The sequence below is a fragment of the Mytilus californianus genome, unplaced genomic scaffold (genome assembly GCF_021869535.1).
Source record: "Mytilus californianus isolate M0D057914Y unplaced genomic scaffold, xbMytCali1.0.p SCAF_2, whole genome shotgun sequence".
Classification (NCBI taxonomy): domain Eukaryota; kingdom Metazoa; phylum Mollusca; class Bivalvia; order Mytilida; family Mytilidae; genus Mytilus; species Mytilus californianus.
Window position 1 is genome coordinate 41,237,223 of NW_026262668.1, and position 16,939 is coordinate 41,254,161.

At 32.4% G+C, this 16,939-nt stretch overlaps 1 protein-coding gene across 4 annotated transcripts in view; it reads left to right on the plus strand.

The window, feature by feature from the left end:
• Positions 1-16,939, plus strand: part of LOC127729843 (probable C-mannosyltransferase DPY19L1) — a 368,682-nt gene that overhangs the window by 247,745 nt on the left and 103,998 nt on the right. For all 4 annotated transcript variants that reach the window (XR_007994847.1, XR_007994848.1, XR_007994849.1 and 1 more), the window contains exons 15-17: positions 5,381-5,442; positions 8,610-8,637; positions 9,326-9,445. Coding sequence is in view for 1 of the 4 variants with exons in the window: in XM_052237762.1 (XP_052093722.1) it covers positions 5,381-5,442; positions 8,610-8,637; positions 9,326-9,445 (210 nt within the window). In the remaining 3 variants the exon portion in view is untranslated. The remainder of the gene's footprint in view (positions 1-5,380; positions 5,443-8,609; positions 8,638-9,325; positions 9,446-16,939) is intronic.

Consider the following 16,939-nt stretch of genomic DNA (forward strand, 5'->3'; position numbering starts at 1 on the left):
AGAGTAAAATAAATAATACATTAAAATACATAATTATTACTTATACTGTATGAAATGTCCACCTGGGGAGATCCCGGCAGGTGTAGAGCAATATAGAATAAAGAGAATAACGACCTTGGGAGATCCCAGCAGGCCTTCGAGACTCCAGGTAGATCCCAGCAGAGTAAAAAAAAATACATTAAAATACATAATTATTACTTATACTGTATGAAATGTTCACCTGGGGAGATCCCAGCAGGTGTAGAGCAATACTGTATGAAATGTTCACCTGGGGAGATCCCAGCAGGTGTAGAGCAATATAGAATAAATAGAATAAACGACCTGGGGAGATCCCAGCAGGCCTAAGAGACTCCAGCGGAGTAAAAATAATACATTAAAATACATAATTATTACTTATACTGTATGAAATGTTCACCTTGGGAGATCCTGGCAGGTGTAGAGCAATACAGAATAAAGAGAATAAACAACCTGGGGAGATCCCAGCAGGCCTACGAAACTCCAGGGAGATCCTGGCAGATGTAGAGCAATATAGAATAAAGAGAATAAACGACCTGGGGAGATCCCAGCGGAGTAAAAAAAAATACCTTAAAATACAATATTACTTATACTGTATGAAATGTTCACCTGGGGAGATCCCGGCAGGTGTAGAGCAATATAGAATAAAGAGAATAAATGACCTGGGGTGATCCCAGCAGGCCTACAAAACACTGGGGAGATCCCAGTGGAGTAAAAATAATTATTACTTATACTTTTTGATTGTCTATTTTTAGTGACACAAACACTAGTTTTTAACTGGATTTACAAGGGGAAATATCAGTTATTAATTTGGTAATGGATGGCAGGCGGCCGGTCTGGCAGCTGCCAAACAGTGTCTGTGCAATAACTTGAAAACTCTTTGAGAAAATCTTTTCAAATGTAGGTATGTTGTTTCATGTGACTAATTGAAGGTCAAGTTAAATTTTCACATTTTTAGCTTTTATCGTTGTTGAATTGTAGACCTTTAAGTAGCGAAAAGTGATACTTAGAGTGTTGTCCATGCAATAACTTGAAAACACTTTGACAAAATCTTTTCAAATTTAGATATGTTGTTTCCTGTGACTTTTGGAGTAATACCACCATTGATTTTCCCCTATTAGTGTTTGTTAAATTGTCACTTTTCTGCTGAATATATCTTTGTTTGAAATAAAGAAATACTTGGCATGAGTAAAAGTTGTATCCTGTCCAGTATTACAGACAGAATTTCACATAACATTTCATTGCATTTAATATATTAACCATCATGGGAAGTAAACAAATCAAATGTTCACCCCTTTTTTTCCTGTTTACAAGCTTTAGTAACGATGAAACCTCAAGTTTCCAAAATATTTTATAGAAACACCAAAAAAAAAAGAATGGTGCTTAGAAACACCCAAGATATATGTTTATGACTCAGAAATTTTTGTCTGCAATGAAATGCAGGGTTAACTTCCTACAGCTGTCAAATTCAAGGGAATATTTTTTTTCAACCCTTTTTGGTATGAAACCGGATGTGACGTAATATGATTTGGTGGTATTACACCTAAATGAAGGTGAAATTCAATTTTCATAATTTTAGCTTTTTTGTTGTTGAGTTGTGTAGATCTATAAGTAGTGAAAAGTGATACTTAGAGTGTTGTCCATGCAATAACTTGAAAAAACTTTGACAAAATCTTTTAAAATTTAAATATGTTGTTTACTGTGACATAAAGAAGGTCAAGTTCGAATTTCATAATCATTTTTCCATCAACCATGCATATATTACAAGACAACAACCGTTTGAAAGTGGGTTTCTGGAAAGTTATTGGAGTGACCACAAGATTCTATGGTTTCATATTAAATAAGGTTGTAATCTCATAAACATATTTCTTTCATTATTGACTTCATGATTTCTGCCTACCCACCCCTGCTGAACAAATGTGTGTGTACTTATATACTCTCTTAAATTCTAATTAATATTATGTCACTAATGATAAATAGAAGGTCAAGATTGGGTTGCCTTTCCATTTCTGAACCCTACAAAAATTTATTTATTTTTTTTAATTGATCCTGTTTGGGGGTCCAGATTTGCAAATATCATTTTCATGCAGGAAAATCCGGTTTGCTGTCAATCTGACAACCTCTTGTTAGTTTTAGAACTGTGTAATCATTTAACATGCTAAAATAATGCATTTCATTTCAGATAAATGCCAATACGCAGATATTTATATTTATATTTCAGAGTTAATGTATTTGTTAGGATCAGGGGGAATAAAAAACGTGAAAATCAGAAAAATAGGGTCGGCAGATCCTTAAACCAACAAAGTAAAAAGCTCTGGCCTAAGACCTACAAATATGTCAACATGACCGAAATTGTCAGTTGGTCCCTTATAGGAGTAGTAGCCTTTGAAAGATAATTTTACCATTTTTTTTAGTTTTTCACAGAAACTAGCATATATATACAGAAACTTTAGGTAGCAAATGTTCAGCAAAGTAAGAGCTACAAACAATTTAACATGATCGAAATTGTCAATTGATCACTAATAGGAGTTATTGCCCATGAAAGATATTTTTTAGTTTTTCGTATATTGGTATGACGTTGGCGTCGTCATCGTCCGAAGACATTTGGTTTTCGCACTATAACTTTAGTATAAGTTAATAGAAATCTATGAAAATTTAAATACAAGGTTTATGACCACAAAAGGAAGATTGGGATTGATTTTGGGAGTTTTGGTCCCAACAGTTTAAGAATTAGGGGCCAAAAAAGGGCCCAATAAGCATTTTTCTTGGTTTTCGCACAATAACTCTAGTATAAGTAAATAGAAATCTATGAAATTTTAACACAAGGTTTATGACCACAAAAAAAATAACTCCTACTATTGATTTTGGGAGTTTTGGTCCCAACAGTTTAGGAATTAGGGGCTGAAAAAGGGCCCAAATAAGCATTTTTCTTGGTTTTTGCACAATAACTTTAGTATAAGTAAATAGAAATCTATGAAATTTAATCACAAGGTTTATGACCACAAAAGGAAGGTTGGGATTGATTTTGGGAGTTTTGGTCCCAACAGTTTAGGAATTAGGGGCCAAAAGGGTCCAAAATTAAACTTTGTTTGATTTCATCAAAAATTGAACTATTGGGGTTCTTTGATATGCCGAATCTAACCGTGTATTTAGATTCTTAATTTTTGGTCCCGTTTTCAAATTGGTCTACATTAAGGTCCAAAGGGTCCAAAATTTAACTTAGTTTGATTTTAACAAAAATTGAATTCTTGGGGTTCTTTGATATGCTGAATCTAAACATGTACTTAGTTTTTTTATTATGGGTTCAGTTTTCAAGTTGGTCCAAATCGGGGTCCAAAATTAAACTTTGTTTGATTTCAACAAAAATTGAATATATGGGGTTCTTCGATATGCTGAATCTAACCATGTATTTAGATTTTTGATATTTGGGCCCGGTTATCAAATTGGTCCACATTGAGGTTTAAAGGGTCCAAAATTGAACTTTATTTGATCTCATCAAAAATTGAATTCTTGGGGTTCTTTGATATGCTGAATCTAACCATGTATTTAGATTTTGGATATTGGAATACCACAAAGGGATGGTAAGAATTGTCTTTGGGAGTTATGGCTCAAACCGTTTAGGAATAAGGTGCAAAAAAGAGGGGAAAAGGGTTTCCAGGTTAATGGACAATTACTTAAGTACAAAACATAATTTAAAAGGCAGTGTAAGGTTGGTAATTGAAACTCATTTGAATATCTCACCTAAACTGCTTTTAAATTATGTATATTGGAAATTTGCCAAAAACTTTATTATTAATAAATTCCATTGGAAATTTGCCAATAACTTTAGTTTAATGAACTTCATTGGAAATTTGCCAATATAAAATGTTGCTGATGAAGCTTTTTTGTTTATCTCACCTAAACTGCTTTTAAATTATGTATATTGGAAATTTGCCAGCCATGACTATGATGTCATTTTCTATTTTAATACTTTTATGCTGTATTTAAATGGGCTTTTATGGTTGCAAAGTCCATTGGAAATTTGAATTGAGATTATGACCATGCAGTTCTTGAGGGAAAGATAACCTTATTTTACATGATTTCAAAAACAACAGTAAATAAAGGTGAGCGACACAGGCTCTTGAGAGCTTCTAGTTTCCAGACAATAACTTGTGTTTATGTATATGGATCTCTCTGAAATTGTAATGCAAGGTACCATACCACAAATGGAAGGCTTGGATTGAGTTTGGGGGTAATTGCCCCAAACGTTCAGGTATTGGGGGCCAAAAGGGGGTAAAAAACAAGAATTTTTCTAGTTTCCAGACAATAACTTGTGTTTAAGTGTATGGATCTTTCTGAAATTGTACTGCAAGGTACCATACCACAAAGGGAAAGCTGGGATTGAGTTTTGGGGTAATTACTAAAAGGGGGGTAAAAAAATATTAAGGGGGGGGGATTTTTTTTTTTCATAATTTTTTGGTATTTTTTCTTAAAATTTTCCATTTTTGCATTTATTATTTCTGATTTATATTTTAAAGCAAAACATACTGATATGGCAGGAGATACACACCAAACATGACTTGTAAATTATTATATGAAGTATTGTGCAACAGCACACTATTGCGCAATAGCAGGAAATCTTCAATTGCATAGTATTGTGCAATAGCAATAAATCTTCAATTGCATAGTATTGCACAATAGCAAGAAATCTTCAATTGCACAGTATTGCGCAATAGCAAGAAATCTTCAATTGCACAGTATTGCAGAATAGCAAGAAATATCCAATTGCACAGTATTCCGCAATACCACAATAGTGCCCAATAGCCAGAAATCTTCAATTGCATAGTATTGCGCAATAGCAAGAAATATCCAATTGCACAGTATTGTGCAATTGCAAGAAATCTTCAATTGAAAATTAATACAAATATTTCAACCCATTTCAAATTTTTATAAGATTTTTCACCACATTTATTTTGTGTCAGAAACCTATATTATGTCAAAAATTTGAAAAGGCAGCCATTTTGATTTGATGAACTCAAAACATTATAGAAAACCAACAATTTTGAGAATAAAACATGAACAGATACATGTAAACTTACAGAAAGAATGATTATATTCAATTTCCTGGCGAGCAATACCAATGCAAACGTCCATTTCGATCTCCGGCATTGTTCAAAATACAACTGACGTTGCAATTAAAATGTGACATCATTCATGTGCATTATTAATATTAGAATTAGAACATGGTTTTTTTTCAAAGTGAAATAAGAACATCTTATTAGACTATTTTTTTAATTTTTTTTTTTTTTAGATAAGTTACAATGATAGTAAGCAATTATGACACAAGACAATTATGTTTCTGTTCTTAACTGTTATATATTTTTAGTTACTTACGGAAGAATATTTAGCATGGAAGAGTCCATCCTCTTATGAGATGCAGGTAGACAGGTATGTAAAAACAGATTATCATTACTTAAAAATTCTAATCTGTACCAAAAACTATTTTAACTTTACAATACATGGCTCTTTTAAACAAAAAGCAAATATTAAGCATATGTTGTTAATGGAATAAAATACGGCTGTTTGTTTTCTTTGTTGTTAACTTTCACATTTAGTCATGCCAGGGCTTTTTAGTATACCTTAATATAGGGTATGAAGTTTGCTCATTGTTGAAGGTTGTATGATTACCATCCTTTGGTGTCTGGTGGATAGTTGTCTCAATTGCAATCATATCAAATTTTTATATACCGGTAATATAAATTTAAAACTAGTGTAAGGCTTAGAAAAAGGCAGAAAGTGAAAGATTCCAAGAGTTCATTATTCCTTTCATACTGGATTGTTTAAAACTATTAAGAAAATAATATTTTATAAACTTTGCATAATGTAGAAAATTAAAGATTTCAGTTACGCTTGTACTTCTTCATAGCATTATGAATGGAATTCTACAGCAGCATTTTTGACATAACAAACAAGTCTTTAGTCGTTGTATTATTAATACGACAAAACCAGAGGATCCCGAAAAACAGAAATTAGAATAAAGTGTTGTCATATTCACCTTGTAGGCAAAACATTGACATAGGATCTGTAATTTAATCAGATTGGATCAAGTGCACCTTTTCTTTCTTTTAATGAATCAAAATGAACCTTAATCGAAGTGTACCAGACTAATTTTGAATTCTTAAATTTTAAGCCTAATCTGGACTTACAATGTCAATGATTAGAATTGTGATGATTGATACAAGTGTTAAGTTAACCACTGTTGAAACATTTATGTTAGATTTTAAGTTTTAACCCAAAAATATTTCCAGACCTAATTTGATTTTAAGATTTAAAGGTCTTTTGTCAGTGACTAATACCTTGGGTATGTTTATCTATTTTCGTTAGCATACAAAATAATCATCTTTACTCACTTCATTGTAAAACTTGAGTAAAATCTTGGAATAAAAAATCTTGTTCTCTGCAATTAATAGTTACTTAATTAGCTCATCTAGCCTGAAGGGCTGGTGTGATTTTTTCTCATCACTTAGTGTCCATCATCGTCATCCGTTAACTTTTACAAAAATCTTCTCCTCTGAAACTACTGGGCCAAACTTGGCCACTATCATCATTGGGGTATTTAGTTTATAAAAATTGTCTGATGATCCTGTCTGCAAAACAACATGGCTGCCATGGCTAAAAATAGAACATAGGGGTGAAATGCTAGTTTTGTCTATTATACTAAAAACCACTATGTATAAAGAGAATCCGAAAGGGTCAGAAATCTCTACCTAATGTCCATTTATGTCAAAACTGTAAGAAGACATCTATAGAAGTTATTGCCTTTGAATGACAATTTTACCATCTTTTTTTCATTTTGCCTATTATCTTTGAAATTATAAAAGATAGAGAGAAACTTTAAATAGCAAAAATGATCAGCAAGACAATTTCTACAAATAAGTCAACATTGCAGAAATCATCAGACGTCTCCTTATTAGATGACGATTTTTACCAATTTTTTTTGTGTGTTTGTCAAATACCTTAAAACTACAATAGACAGATAGAAACTTAAAAAAGCAAAATTGATCAGTAAGACAAGATCTATAAATGAGATTAATGGCCAAATTCTTCAGTTGACTCGTTATTGGAGTAATTACTCTTTAATAAAGATATTTACTAATTTTTTGTTTTTGCCTATTACAATGTATCTTGAAAACTATAATAGATAAATAGACACTTTAAATAGCATAAATTCGAAAGGGTTCCACGGAACCCAGAGTCTCGCCTACTTTAACTGTTGTCTATGTTTTCAGTGTGATAGGGAAATGCACATAATAGATTTACAGTTCATGAAATAAAACGTTTGAAATGTATGAAAAAAGTTATGCTTGTAAAAAGTGAATACGTACAGTATGCAATCAAATCTATAGATTTATAAAAGAGTTGAAACATAAATTTATTGAATGAACAAATGATGAAGAAGATAATTTTTACATTGCTTGATGATTTATCCCTTAATTCAGACGACGACGGAATGTAGGATCGCTATGTCTCGCTTTTGCAACAAAAGTCGCAGGCTCAACAAAAATGGGGAAAAAATTATTAAAAATTTTCCTCTAGATACTATCTTTTGATTGTAAGAAGCTTCTGTCCAAGTTTGGTAAAAATCTGGGATGGTTTATGAATCTAATAAATGTTTTAAAAAATTTAACTGCAGACTGTATGTAATGTTAACTGGAAGAAAAACTAAGTCCATTTATAAGTAATGTATGGAAAAACAGGAAATAAATTTTTACAAAATTTCCTTCTAGATACTAGCTTTGATCATAAACAATCTTCTGTCCAAGTTTGGTACAAATCCAGGATAGTTTAAGAAAGTAATTAAAATTTTTAAAACTTTAACCACAGAGTGAATGTAATGTTAACTGGCAGAAAAACTAAATCCATTTATAAGTAAAATACAGATAAACAGGATTTTTTTTTTTACAAAATTTACTTCTGGATACTATCTTATGATCATAAACAAGCTTCTGTCCAAGTTTGGTAGAAATCCAGAATATTTTAAGAAAGTTACTAAAATTTTAAAAGCTTTAACCACAGAGTGAATGTAATGTTAACTGGCAGAAAAACTAAGTCCATTTATAAGTAAAATACGGATAAACAGGATTTTTTTTTTACAAAATTTACTTCTGGTTACTATCTTATGATCATAAACAAGCTTCTGTCCAAGTTTGGTATAAATCCAGGATAGTTTAAGAAAGTTATTAAAATTTCATAAACTTTAACCACAGAGTGAATATTTGTGGACACCGACGACGATGCCTACGACGGAATGTAGGATCGCTATGTCTCGCATAGTAGACTCTTTATATGAGTGATTGCCCTTAAATGACAATTTTTTTTTACCATTTTTTGTGTTGTGGGCAAAAACTAAAGAAGATAGAGAGAGAAACTATTAACAGAAAAAATGATCAGCAATACAAGATTAACAAAAAAGAGATTTGTGTCATTCAATTCTATTCTAGTCTACAATATTTGAGAGAGTCATTGTGTAGATGTACATAGACCTAGGTGAGCAACACAGGCTCTTTAGAGCCACTAGAAGAGCCTCTAGTAACTAGTATATGTTTTAATTACAGAAATATGAGATTGAAGCCAAATGCTGAGGTATGACTTTGAAAGACATTTTTCTATGAAAAAAATCCCTAATTAAATTGTAATGGAATAACACATGACAGGGTTGTCTTTTGTGTTTTTTGTTATATGTATGCTGAGTCATTGATCTTTGCAACAAATTTGTGTATATTTTTATTGTAAATAACATGAAAAAGATCTGTACTTTAAGTTTGAAAGTCTTAAACAATAAATGGAGAAATATAGATTCCACCACTGCATCAAGTGTGCTACGATATTTCTCGACTGGAGACATTTAAATTTTAATATTTAAAGTGCGAGACATGCCGAGCTTTTTAAATAATTAAAATTTAACTGTTGAGAGTGGAGAAATATCATCATAATTGAATTTCTACCAATCATTTGCTGAGAACAAAGTTTTCTCTGGAGATGAGAAGTATTTTTCTCACACCGATCGAGAAATGTGAAAAAAGATTGAAAATTATAAAAATGACTTTCTTTAAACAGTAAATAAAGTAACGATTTTCTAATTATGATGAATGAAGGTCATCTTCAGTAAAACATATGAAATAAAATGACAATGTTAACAAATTTTGGATGCATGAAAAACTGTAATGATTAAATCTTAATCAAAGGAAAAATGAAGGTTTGCATATTATTGTCAGCTGCTGATCTTGCATTGAAGTAAATATGAGAGATTTGAAAGACTTTATGTTTGTAGATTGTGTATAACCTGTTACAGTGTGCAGCATTCACACTAATGGCTATCATGATAATGAGATTGAAATTGTTCATGACACCCCACCTTTGCTTGATTTCATCTCTTTTAGCATCAAAAAAGGTAAGTGTTTAACTATTGTAAGAATATCAAAATAGAGTATTGTCTTAAAAGGGAGATGAGGGTTCTTAAAATCATTTTGAACCAAACTTTGGATTTTTGTCTCGCCTTGACAGAGTCAAAAAGCAAGACATAGGTATGCTGTTTCCGGCAGCAACGGCAGTGGCGGCGTCAACAATGTATTAGTTTGTGATTAGGTCTAGTTTATGGTGAACCACTAGTGGTAGGTCAATGATATTTGGTATGCAGCTGTATTAGCATTGGGACATCTCATTTCCATGGAAATTATTTGGCCCTGCCCCCTCAGTCATGGTCTATTGACTTTGAAACTTTTACTTAGTTTACATGTATTAGTTTGTGATTAGGTCAGTTTATGGGCAACCACTAGTGGTAGGTCAATGATATTTGATATGCAGTTGTATAAGCATTGGCATATCTCATTTCCATGGAAATTATTTGGCCCTGCCTCCTCAGTCATGGTCTATTGACTTTGAAACTTTTGCTTAGTTTAAATGTATTAGTTTGTGATCAGGTCAGTTTATGGGGAACCACTAGTGGTAGGTCAATGATATTTGGTATGCAGTTGTATAAGCATTGCAATATCTCATTTCCATGGAAATTATTTGGCCCTGCCTCCTCAGTCATGGTCTATTGACTTTGAAACGTTTGCTTAGTTTACATGTATTAGTTTGTGATTTGGTCAGTTTATGGGGATTGATTGATTTTTTATTTTTGGTGTTTTAACACCACTTTTAAGCACTGCTTTTGGGCTATTTCGTGGCGGCCAGTTTTTATTAGTGGAGGAAGCCAGAGTGCCCGGAGAAAACCACCGACCTTCAATAGGAAAACTGACAATCCTAGTCAATTAAGATTGGAGTCGAGTGCATCCGCACGAGCGGGGTTCGAACCAGGGCTTCCAAAATTATTTTTAGCCAGCCGGACATTTTATATATTATCCCGCTTTTAATCCCTTAAGACTCAATAAACAAAAGGCAATTATGGTTACAGTTGCCGAGTTGGCCATCCCAATGATTGACATTAAAAAAAAAAACGATATTAAACTTTCTTTGATTCAAATTCGAAGTTCTGACGTAAACTGTTGAATTGGCAGTGCATCATTCGAAGTGTGCAACATCATCGTACTTATATCTGCCTTAGACTCTTTATTTGTGCAAAATAACGTTGTCATAAACTTTACTTTCGTTTTTAAATCTGATACCGGATGTTATCTTGACAATGGTAAAACATGGACCAGAGATGGATACGTAAATTCCGTGTACGTTTTTAAAAGCATGAATGAGTGTAAGTAGCTCTTTCTACGTTATTTCTTCAAGAAAATATTTGAAATAAACGTGAGATAAAGGTATATCAATGACAATTGAAGCATTTTTTTAAGAAATTAGGATGCATAATTAAATTTCACACCTGCGCACATGCGCACACATGTACTAGTTCAAAAAGAGACATGTCTCTCGTTCAAACAACATGGTTATGCCGATTTTTCATTTTCACCTTTTTAATTTTTTCATCAAATCATATCTGTAAATGTATTTCTGATAATTTAAATCTTTTTGACTAAATTAATTAGATGCAAACAGGTGAAATGTAAGAAAATAACTTTGAATAGACCGATCAATGTCCGGTTCAAAATAGTTTACCTGTCACCTGAACAGGTAAATTTCAGCTGTTGGACAACTAATTAGCCTTGATTAAAATGTGAAGGTATTAAAGTAGGGGTTGTTTTGATAGTACTTAATGATCATATCACTTTTACGACCGGAAATGTGTGGCTGTTAAAGGCAAAAGGTTGGGTCAAAAAGATCACGAATTATGTTAAAATGACCGTCTCTTAAGAAAGCCTTGAAAACTAAAAAGTAGATGACCGTTTCATGCTTTGCCCAGCCGGACTTTTACCGGACATTATACAAATGTCTGGAATATATGACCGTTTTGGAAGCCTTGGTTCGAACTCACAACCTCAGTGTTGACTGGCTAGTGATTACAGTAGTAACTACTTAGACCACTCGGCCACCGAGGCCCCCAGTTTATGGGGAACAACTAGTGGTAGGTCAATGATATTTGGTATGCAGTTGTATAAGCATTGGCATATCTCATTTCCATAGAGATTATTTGGCTCTGCCCCCTCAGTCATGGTCTATTGACTTTGAAACATTTGCCTAGTTTACATTTATTAGTTTGTGATTAGATCAGTTTAAGATGAACCGCTTATGTTAAGTCAATGATATTTGGTATGCAAATTTATTGGCATTTGCAAGTCTCGTTTCAATGGAGATTATATAGCCCAACCCCTCAGCATGGTTCATCGACTTTGAAACTTTTACATAGTTTACAAGTTAATGTTTGTGTTTAGGTTTGTTTAAAGGAAACGACTTATAATAAGTCAATGGTATTTGGAGATTGTTAAGCCATGTACCTTCAGTCATGGTTCATCGATTTTGAATATTTGCATAACTTACATGTTAAAGTATTGCTATATTAATTTCAATATTTGCATTATCAAAGTTACAAAAAGGCGAGACATATCTCTGTGATAACAGTTTATTATATTAATAATATGAACTTATAACAAAGGTTCATATTAGTAATGCCTTGAACAAATATGAAAAATCATCTCTGATCCATTATTTTTTAGGGAGTAAATCCCTATGGAAAATTTTATTGAAATTTGCATTGTGAGTGCCTTCAAGCCTACAGTCTTTTCAGATTGTCTAGAAAATTCATAATAAAAAAACAGCAATATCTTTGACAAGTTAGAAAATCAGCACTCATAAAGTATTTATGGTTATTCCCCTTGGAAATGAAAATTATATGAAAAATTGCATTGTTAGGGCTCATACCTATCTTGTCAGAATTTTTTGAAATTTACATCAAAGGTTTCTTATAGGAATTGTTCTGACAAGATTTATTATCAGTCCAAATCAATTATTTTTATGGGAGTTATGCTCCTTGGAAATTGAAATTAAATGGAAAATTATGTTGTAAGGGCTCTCACAACTCGATTTTTATAAAAATGTTTAAAAGATAAGAGTTATTGCCCTAAAAAAAAAAAACAATTGTCGTGGTGGGGGACATAGACTTTTTATACGACCGCAGGTAGTGTTATGATATGGTGTTGTCTGCATCTGCGTCTGCGTCTGAAGACATTTTGGTTCACAGACAATAACTTGAGTATAAGTTCATCGATCTCTATGAAATTCTAGCACAAGGGTCCATACCAGTAGAGGATGGTTGGGATTGTTTTTGGGGGCTATTGTCCTTGCGGTCTATTGTCCTTGCGGTTTTGTAATTAGGGTCCAAAAAAGGTCAGTTTTACTGTTTCATGAAAAATAAATTGGTTTGCAGACAATAACTTTAGTGTGAGTGTACTGATGTGTAAGAAATTTTAGTACAAGGTTCCATACCACGATAGGAGGGTTGGCATTGAGTTTGGGGGTTATTGTCTTAGCTGTTTTGTAATTAGGGGACAGAAAGGGGCCAAAAACAATTATTTGTCTGGTTTTAAGACAATAACTTGAGTATAAGTGTATGGATCTCTATTGAATTTAAACACAAGGTTCCATACCACAATAGGAAGGTTGGTATTTATTTTGGGGGTTATTGTCGTAGCTGTTTAGGAATTAGGGGCCAAAAACAAGCATTTTTCATGTTTCAGGACACTAATTGGTGTATAAGAATATAGATGTCTATGAAATTTTACCACAAGGTTCCATATTTCAAAAGGAAAGTTTAGAATGATTTTTGAGGGTCATGGCCCATACTGTTTAATAATTAAGGGCGGGAAACAACTATTTTTCTGGTTTGCAGGCAATAACTTGAGTATAAGTGTATGGATTTCTATTCAATTTTAGCACAAGGTTCCATACCACAATAGGAAGGTTGGGGTTTATTTTGGGGGTTATTATAGTAGCTGTTTAGGAATTGGGGGCCAAAAAGGGCCTAACAAAAACAATTATTTGTCTGGTTCACAGACAATAACTTGAGTATGACTGAATAGATCTGTATTAAATTTATGCACAAGGCTCCATCCCACAATAGGAAGGTTGGGATATATTTTGGAGGTTATTGTTGTAGCTGTTTAGTAATTAAGGACTAAAAAGGGGTCAAAAACAAGCATTTTTCATGTTTCAGGACACTTATTTGTGTATTAGAATATGGATTTCTATGAAATTTTACTACAAGGTTCCATACTTCAAAAGGAAAGTTGGGATTGAATTTAAGGGTCATGGTCCAAACTGTTTAATAATAAGGGGCTAAAAGGGGCAAATAAACTAGGATTTTCTGATTTCTGGACAATAACTTGAGTATAAGTCTATTTATTGCTATTTAATTGTGCCACAAGGTGTTATACCATGAAATAAAGTTTTGGATTGATGTTAGGGGTTATGACCCTATTGGTTTAGTTAAAAGGGGCCAACACCAATACTTTGTATAAATTGCTTATTTTTTTAGCAATTTCAATGGGGTTTAATTCAAAAGTCTTTAATTCTTGGGAGTCTTTAATATGCTGAATCTAATTGGGTATTTAATATTTGGATTTTAGGGTCTGTTTTTGAAATGATTCATAATAAGGTCCAAAGGGTCCAAAATTAAACTTTGTTTGATTTCTTTAAAAATTAAATTATTGGTGTTCCTTGATATGCTGAATCTAATTGTGTATTTAGATTTTTTTAATTTTGAGGCCTGTCTTCAAATTGGTACATTAAGGTCCAAAGGGTCCAAAATACAACTTTATTAAAAAAAAGTATTGAATTCTTGGGGTTCTTTGATATGCTGAATCTAAGCGTGTATTTAGATTTTTGATTTGGGGCATGGTCTGCCCACATTAAGGTCCAAAGGGTCCAAAATTAAACTTTGTTTGATTTAAAAAAAAAAAGAATGGTTCAGATTCTTTGATATGCTGAATCTAAGTGGTATTTAGATATTTGATTTTGGGCACAGTATTCAAGATGGTCCAAATTGGGTCCAAAATTGAACATTGTTTTATTTCATCAAAAATTAAATTGTTTGTGTTATTTGATATGGTCAATCCATCAGTGTTTTAGATTTTTATACGACTGCAAAAAAATTTTGCCGTCGTATATTGGTATGACGTTGGCGTCGTCGTCGTTGTCGTCCGAAGACACATTGGTTTTCGCACTCTAACTTTAGTTTAAGTAAATGGATCTCTTTGAAATTTTACCATAAGGTTAAATACCACAAAAGGAAGGTTGGGATTGATTTTGGGGATTATGGTACCAACAGTTAAGGAAATAGGGGCCAAAAAGGGGCCAAAAATAAGCATTTTCTAGTTTCCAGACAATAACTGTGGAACGGTGTATGGATCTCTCTGAAATTATACTATAAGTTTCCATACCACAAAGAGATGGTTAGGATTTGCTTTGGGGGGTTATGGCTCAAACCGTTTAGGAATTAGGGGCAAAAAAGGGGGAAAAACAAGGTTGTCCTGGTTAATGGACAAATACTTTAGTACAAAACATAATTTAAAGCAGTGTAAGGGAGATAAATCAAATACATCATTGAAATTACCTCCCTTACACTGCTTTTAAATTATGTATAAAGTAATGGTTAATGAACAATTAAGATAATTTAAAACAGTGTAAGGGAGGTAATCCAAATGCAACGTTTTGGTTACTTCCCTTACACTGCTTTTAAATTATGTTTAAAGAAATGCATATTTATAAAGGAAGACCAGTAAAAATATCTGCAAATGTTGCATCTTTTTTTTTACAAAAAAATCCATATGAAAGATTTGACACTATATTTTAAATTCTATTATAAAATAGATTAAGTTAGCACTATGGTAAATTTAAATGGGTAATTATGGTTGCAAACTCCATTGGAAATTTGAATTGAGATTATGACCATATCTTGAGGGAAAGAATTTTTTGGGGCAAAAAAGGTGGGGGGGGGGGGGGGTAAAAACAAATTGTGGAGGGTCAATTTTTTTCTCATTTCAGATTTCAGAAATTAAAAAGAATTATTCTTGAAATATTATTTTTTTTTCAAATTTCAAATATTGAATAATTTCAAGAAGTAATCTTTAATTGCACAGTATGGCGCATTAGATTTGTAAAATCTTTGACCACATTTATTTATTTGTTATGCCGAATCTAACCGTGTATTTAGATTTTTAATTTTGGGTCCAGTTTTCAAATTGGTCTACATTAATGTCCAAAGGGTCCAAAATTAAACTTTGTTTGATTTTAACAAAAATTGAATATATGGGGTTCTTTGATATGCTGAATCTAAACATGTATTTAGATTTTTGATTTTTGGCTAAGTTTTCAAGTTGGTCCAAATTGGGGTCCATAACCATGTATTTAGAGTTTTTATTTGTGGACCCCGCTATCAAATTGGTTCATATTGAGGTCAAAAGGGTCCAAAATTAAACTTCGTTTGATTTCATCAAAAATTGAATTATTGGGGTTCTTTGATATGCCAAATCTAACCGTGTATTTAGATTTTTAATTTTGGGTCCTGTTTTTTAAATTGGTCTACATTAACGTCCAAAGGGTCCAAGATTAAACTTAGTTTGATTTTAACAAAAATTGAACTCTTGGGGTTCTTTGATATGCTGAATCTAAACATGTGTTTAGATTTTTGATTATGGGCCCAGTTTTCAAGTTGGGGTCCAAAATTAAATTTTTTGTTTGATTACAACAAAGATTGAATATATGGGGTTCTTTGATATGCTGAATCTAAACATGTATTTAGATTTTAGATTTTTGGCCAAGTTTTCAAGTTGGTCCAAATTGGGGTCCATAACCATGTATTTAGAGTTTTTATTTGTGGACCCCGCTATCAAATTGGTTCATATTGAGGTCAAAAGGGTCCAAAATTAAACTTCGTTTGATTTCATCAAAAATTGAATTATTGGGGTTCTTTGATATGCCAAATCTAACCGTGTATTTAGATTTTTAATTTTGGGTCCTGTTTTTTAAATTGGTCTACATTAACGTCCAAAGGGTCCAAGATTAAACTTAGTTTGATTTTAACAAAAATTGAACTCTTGGGGTTCTTTGATATGCTGAATCTAAACATGTGTTTAGATTTTTGATTATGGGCCCAGTTTTCAAGTTGGGGTCCAAAATTAAATTTTTTGTTTGATTACAACAAAGATTGAATATATGGGGTTCTTTGATATGCTGAATCTAAACATGTATTTAGATTTTAGATTTTTGGCCAAGTTTTCAAGTTGGTCCAAATTGGGGTCCAAAATTAAACTTTGTTTGATTTCAACAAAAATTGAATATATGGGGTCTTTGATATGCTGAATCTAACCATATATTTAGATTTTTTATTTGTGGGCCCCGCTATCAAATTGGTTCATATTGAGGTCAAAAGGGTCCAAAATTAAACTTTGTTTGATTTCATCAAAAATTGAATTATTGGGGTTCATTGATATTCAAAACCGTGTTTTTAGATTTTTGATTTTGGGTCCTGTTTTTTAAATTGGTCTACATTAAGGTCCAAAGA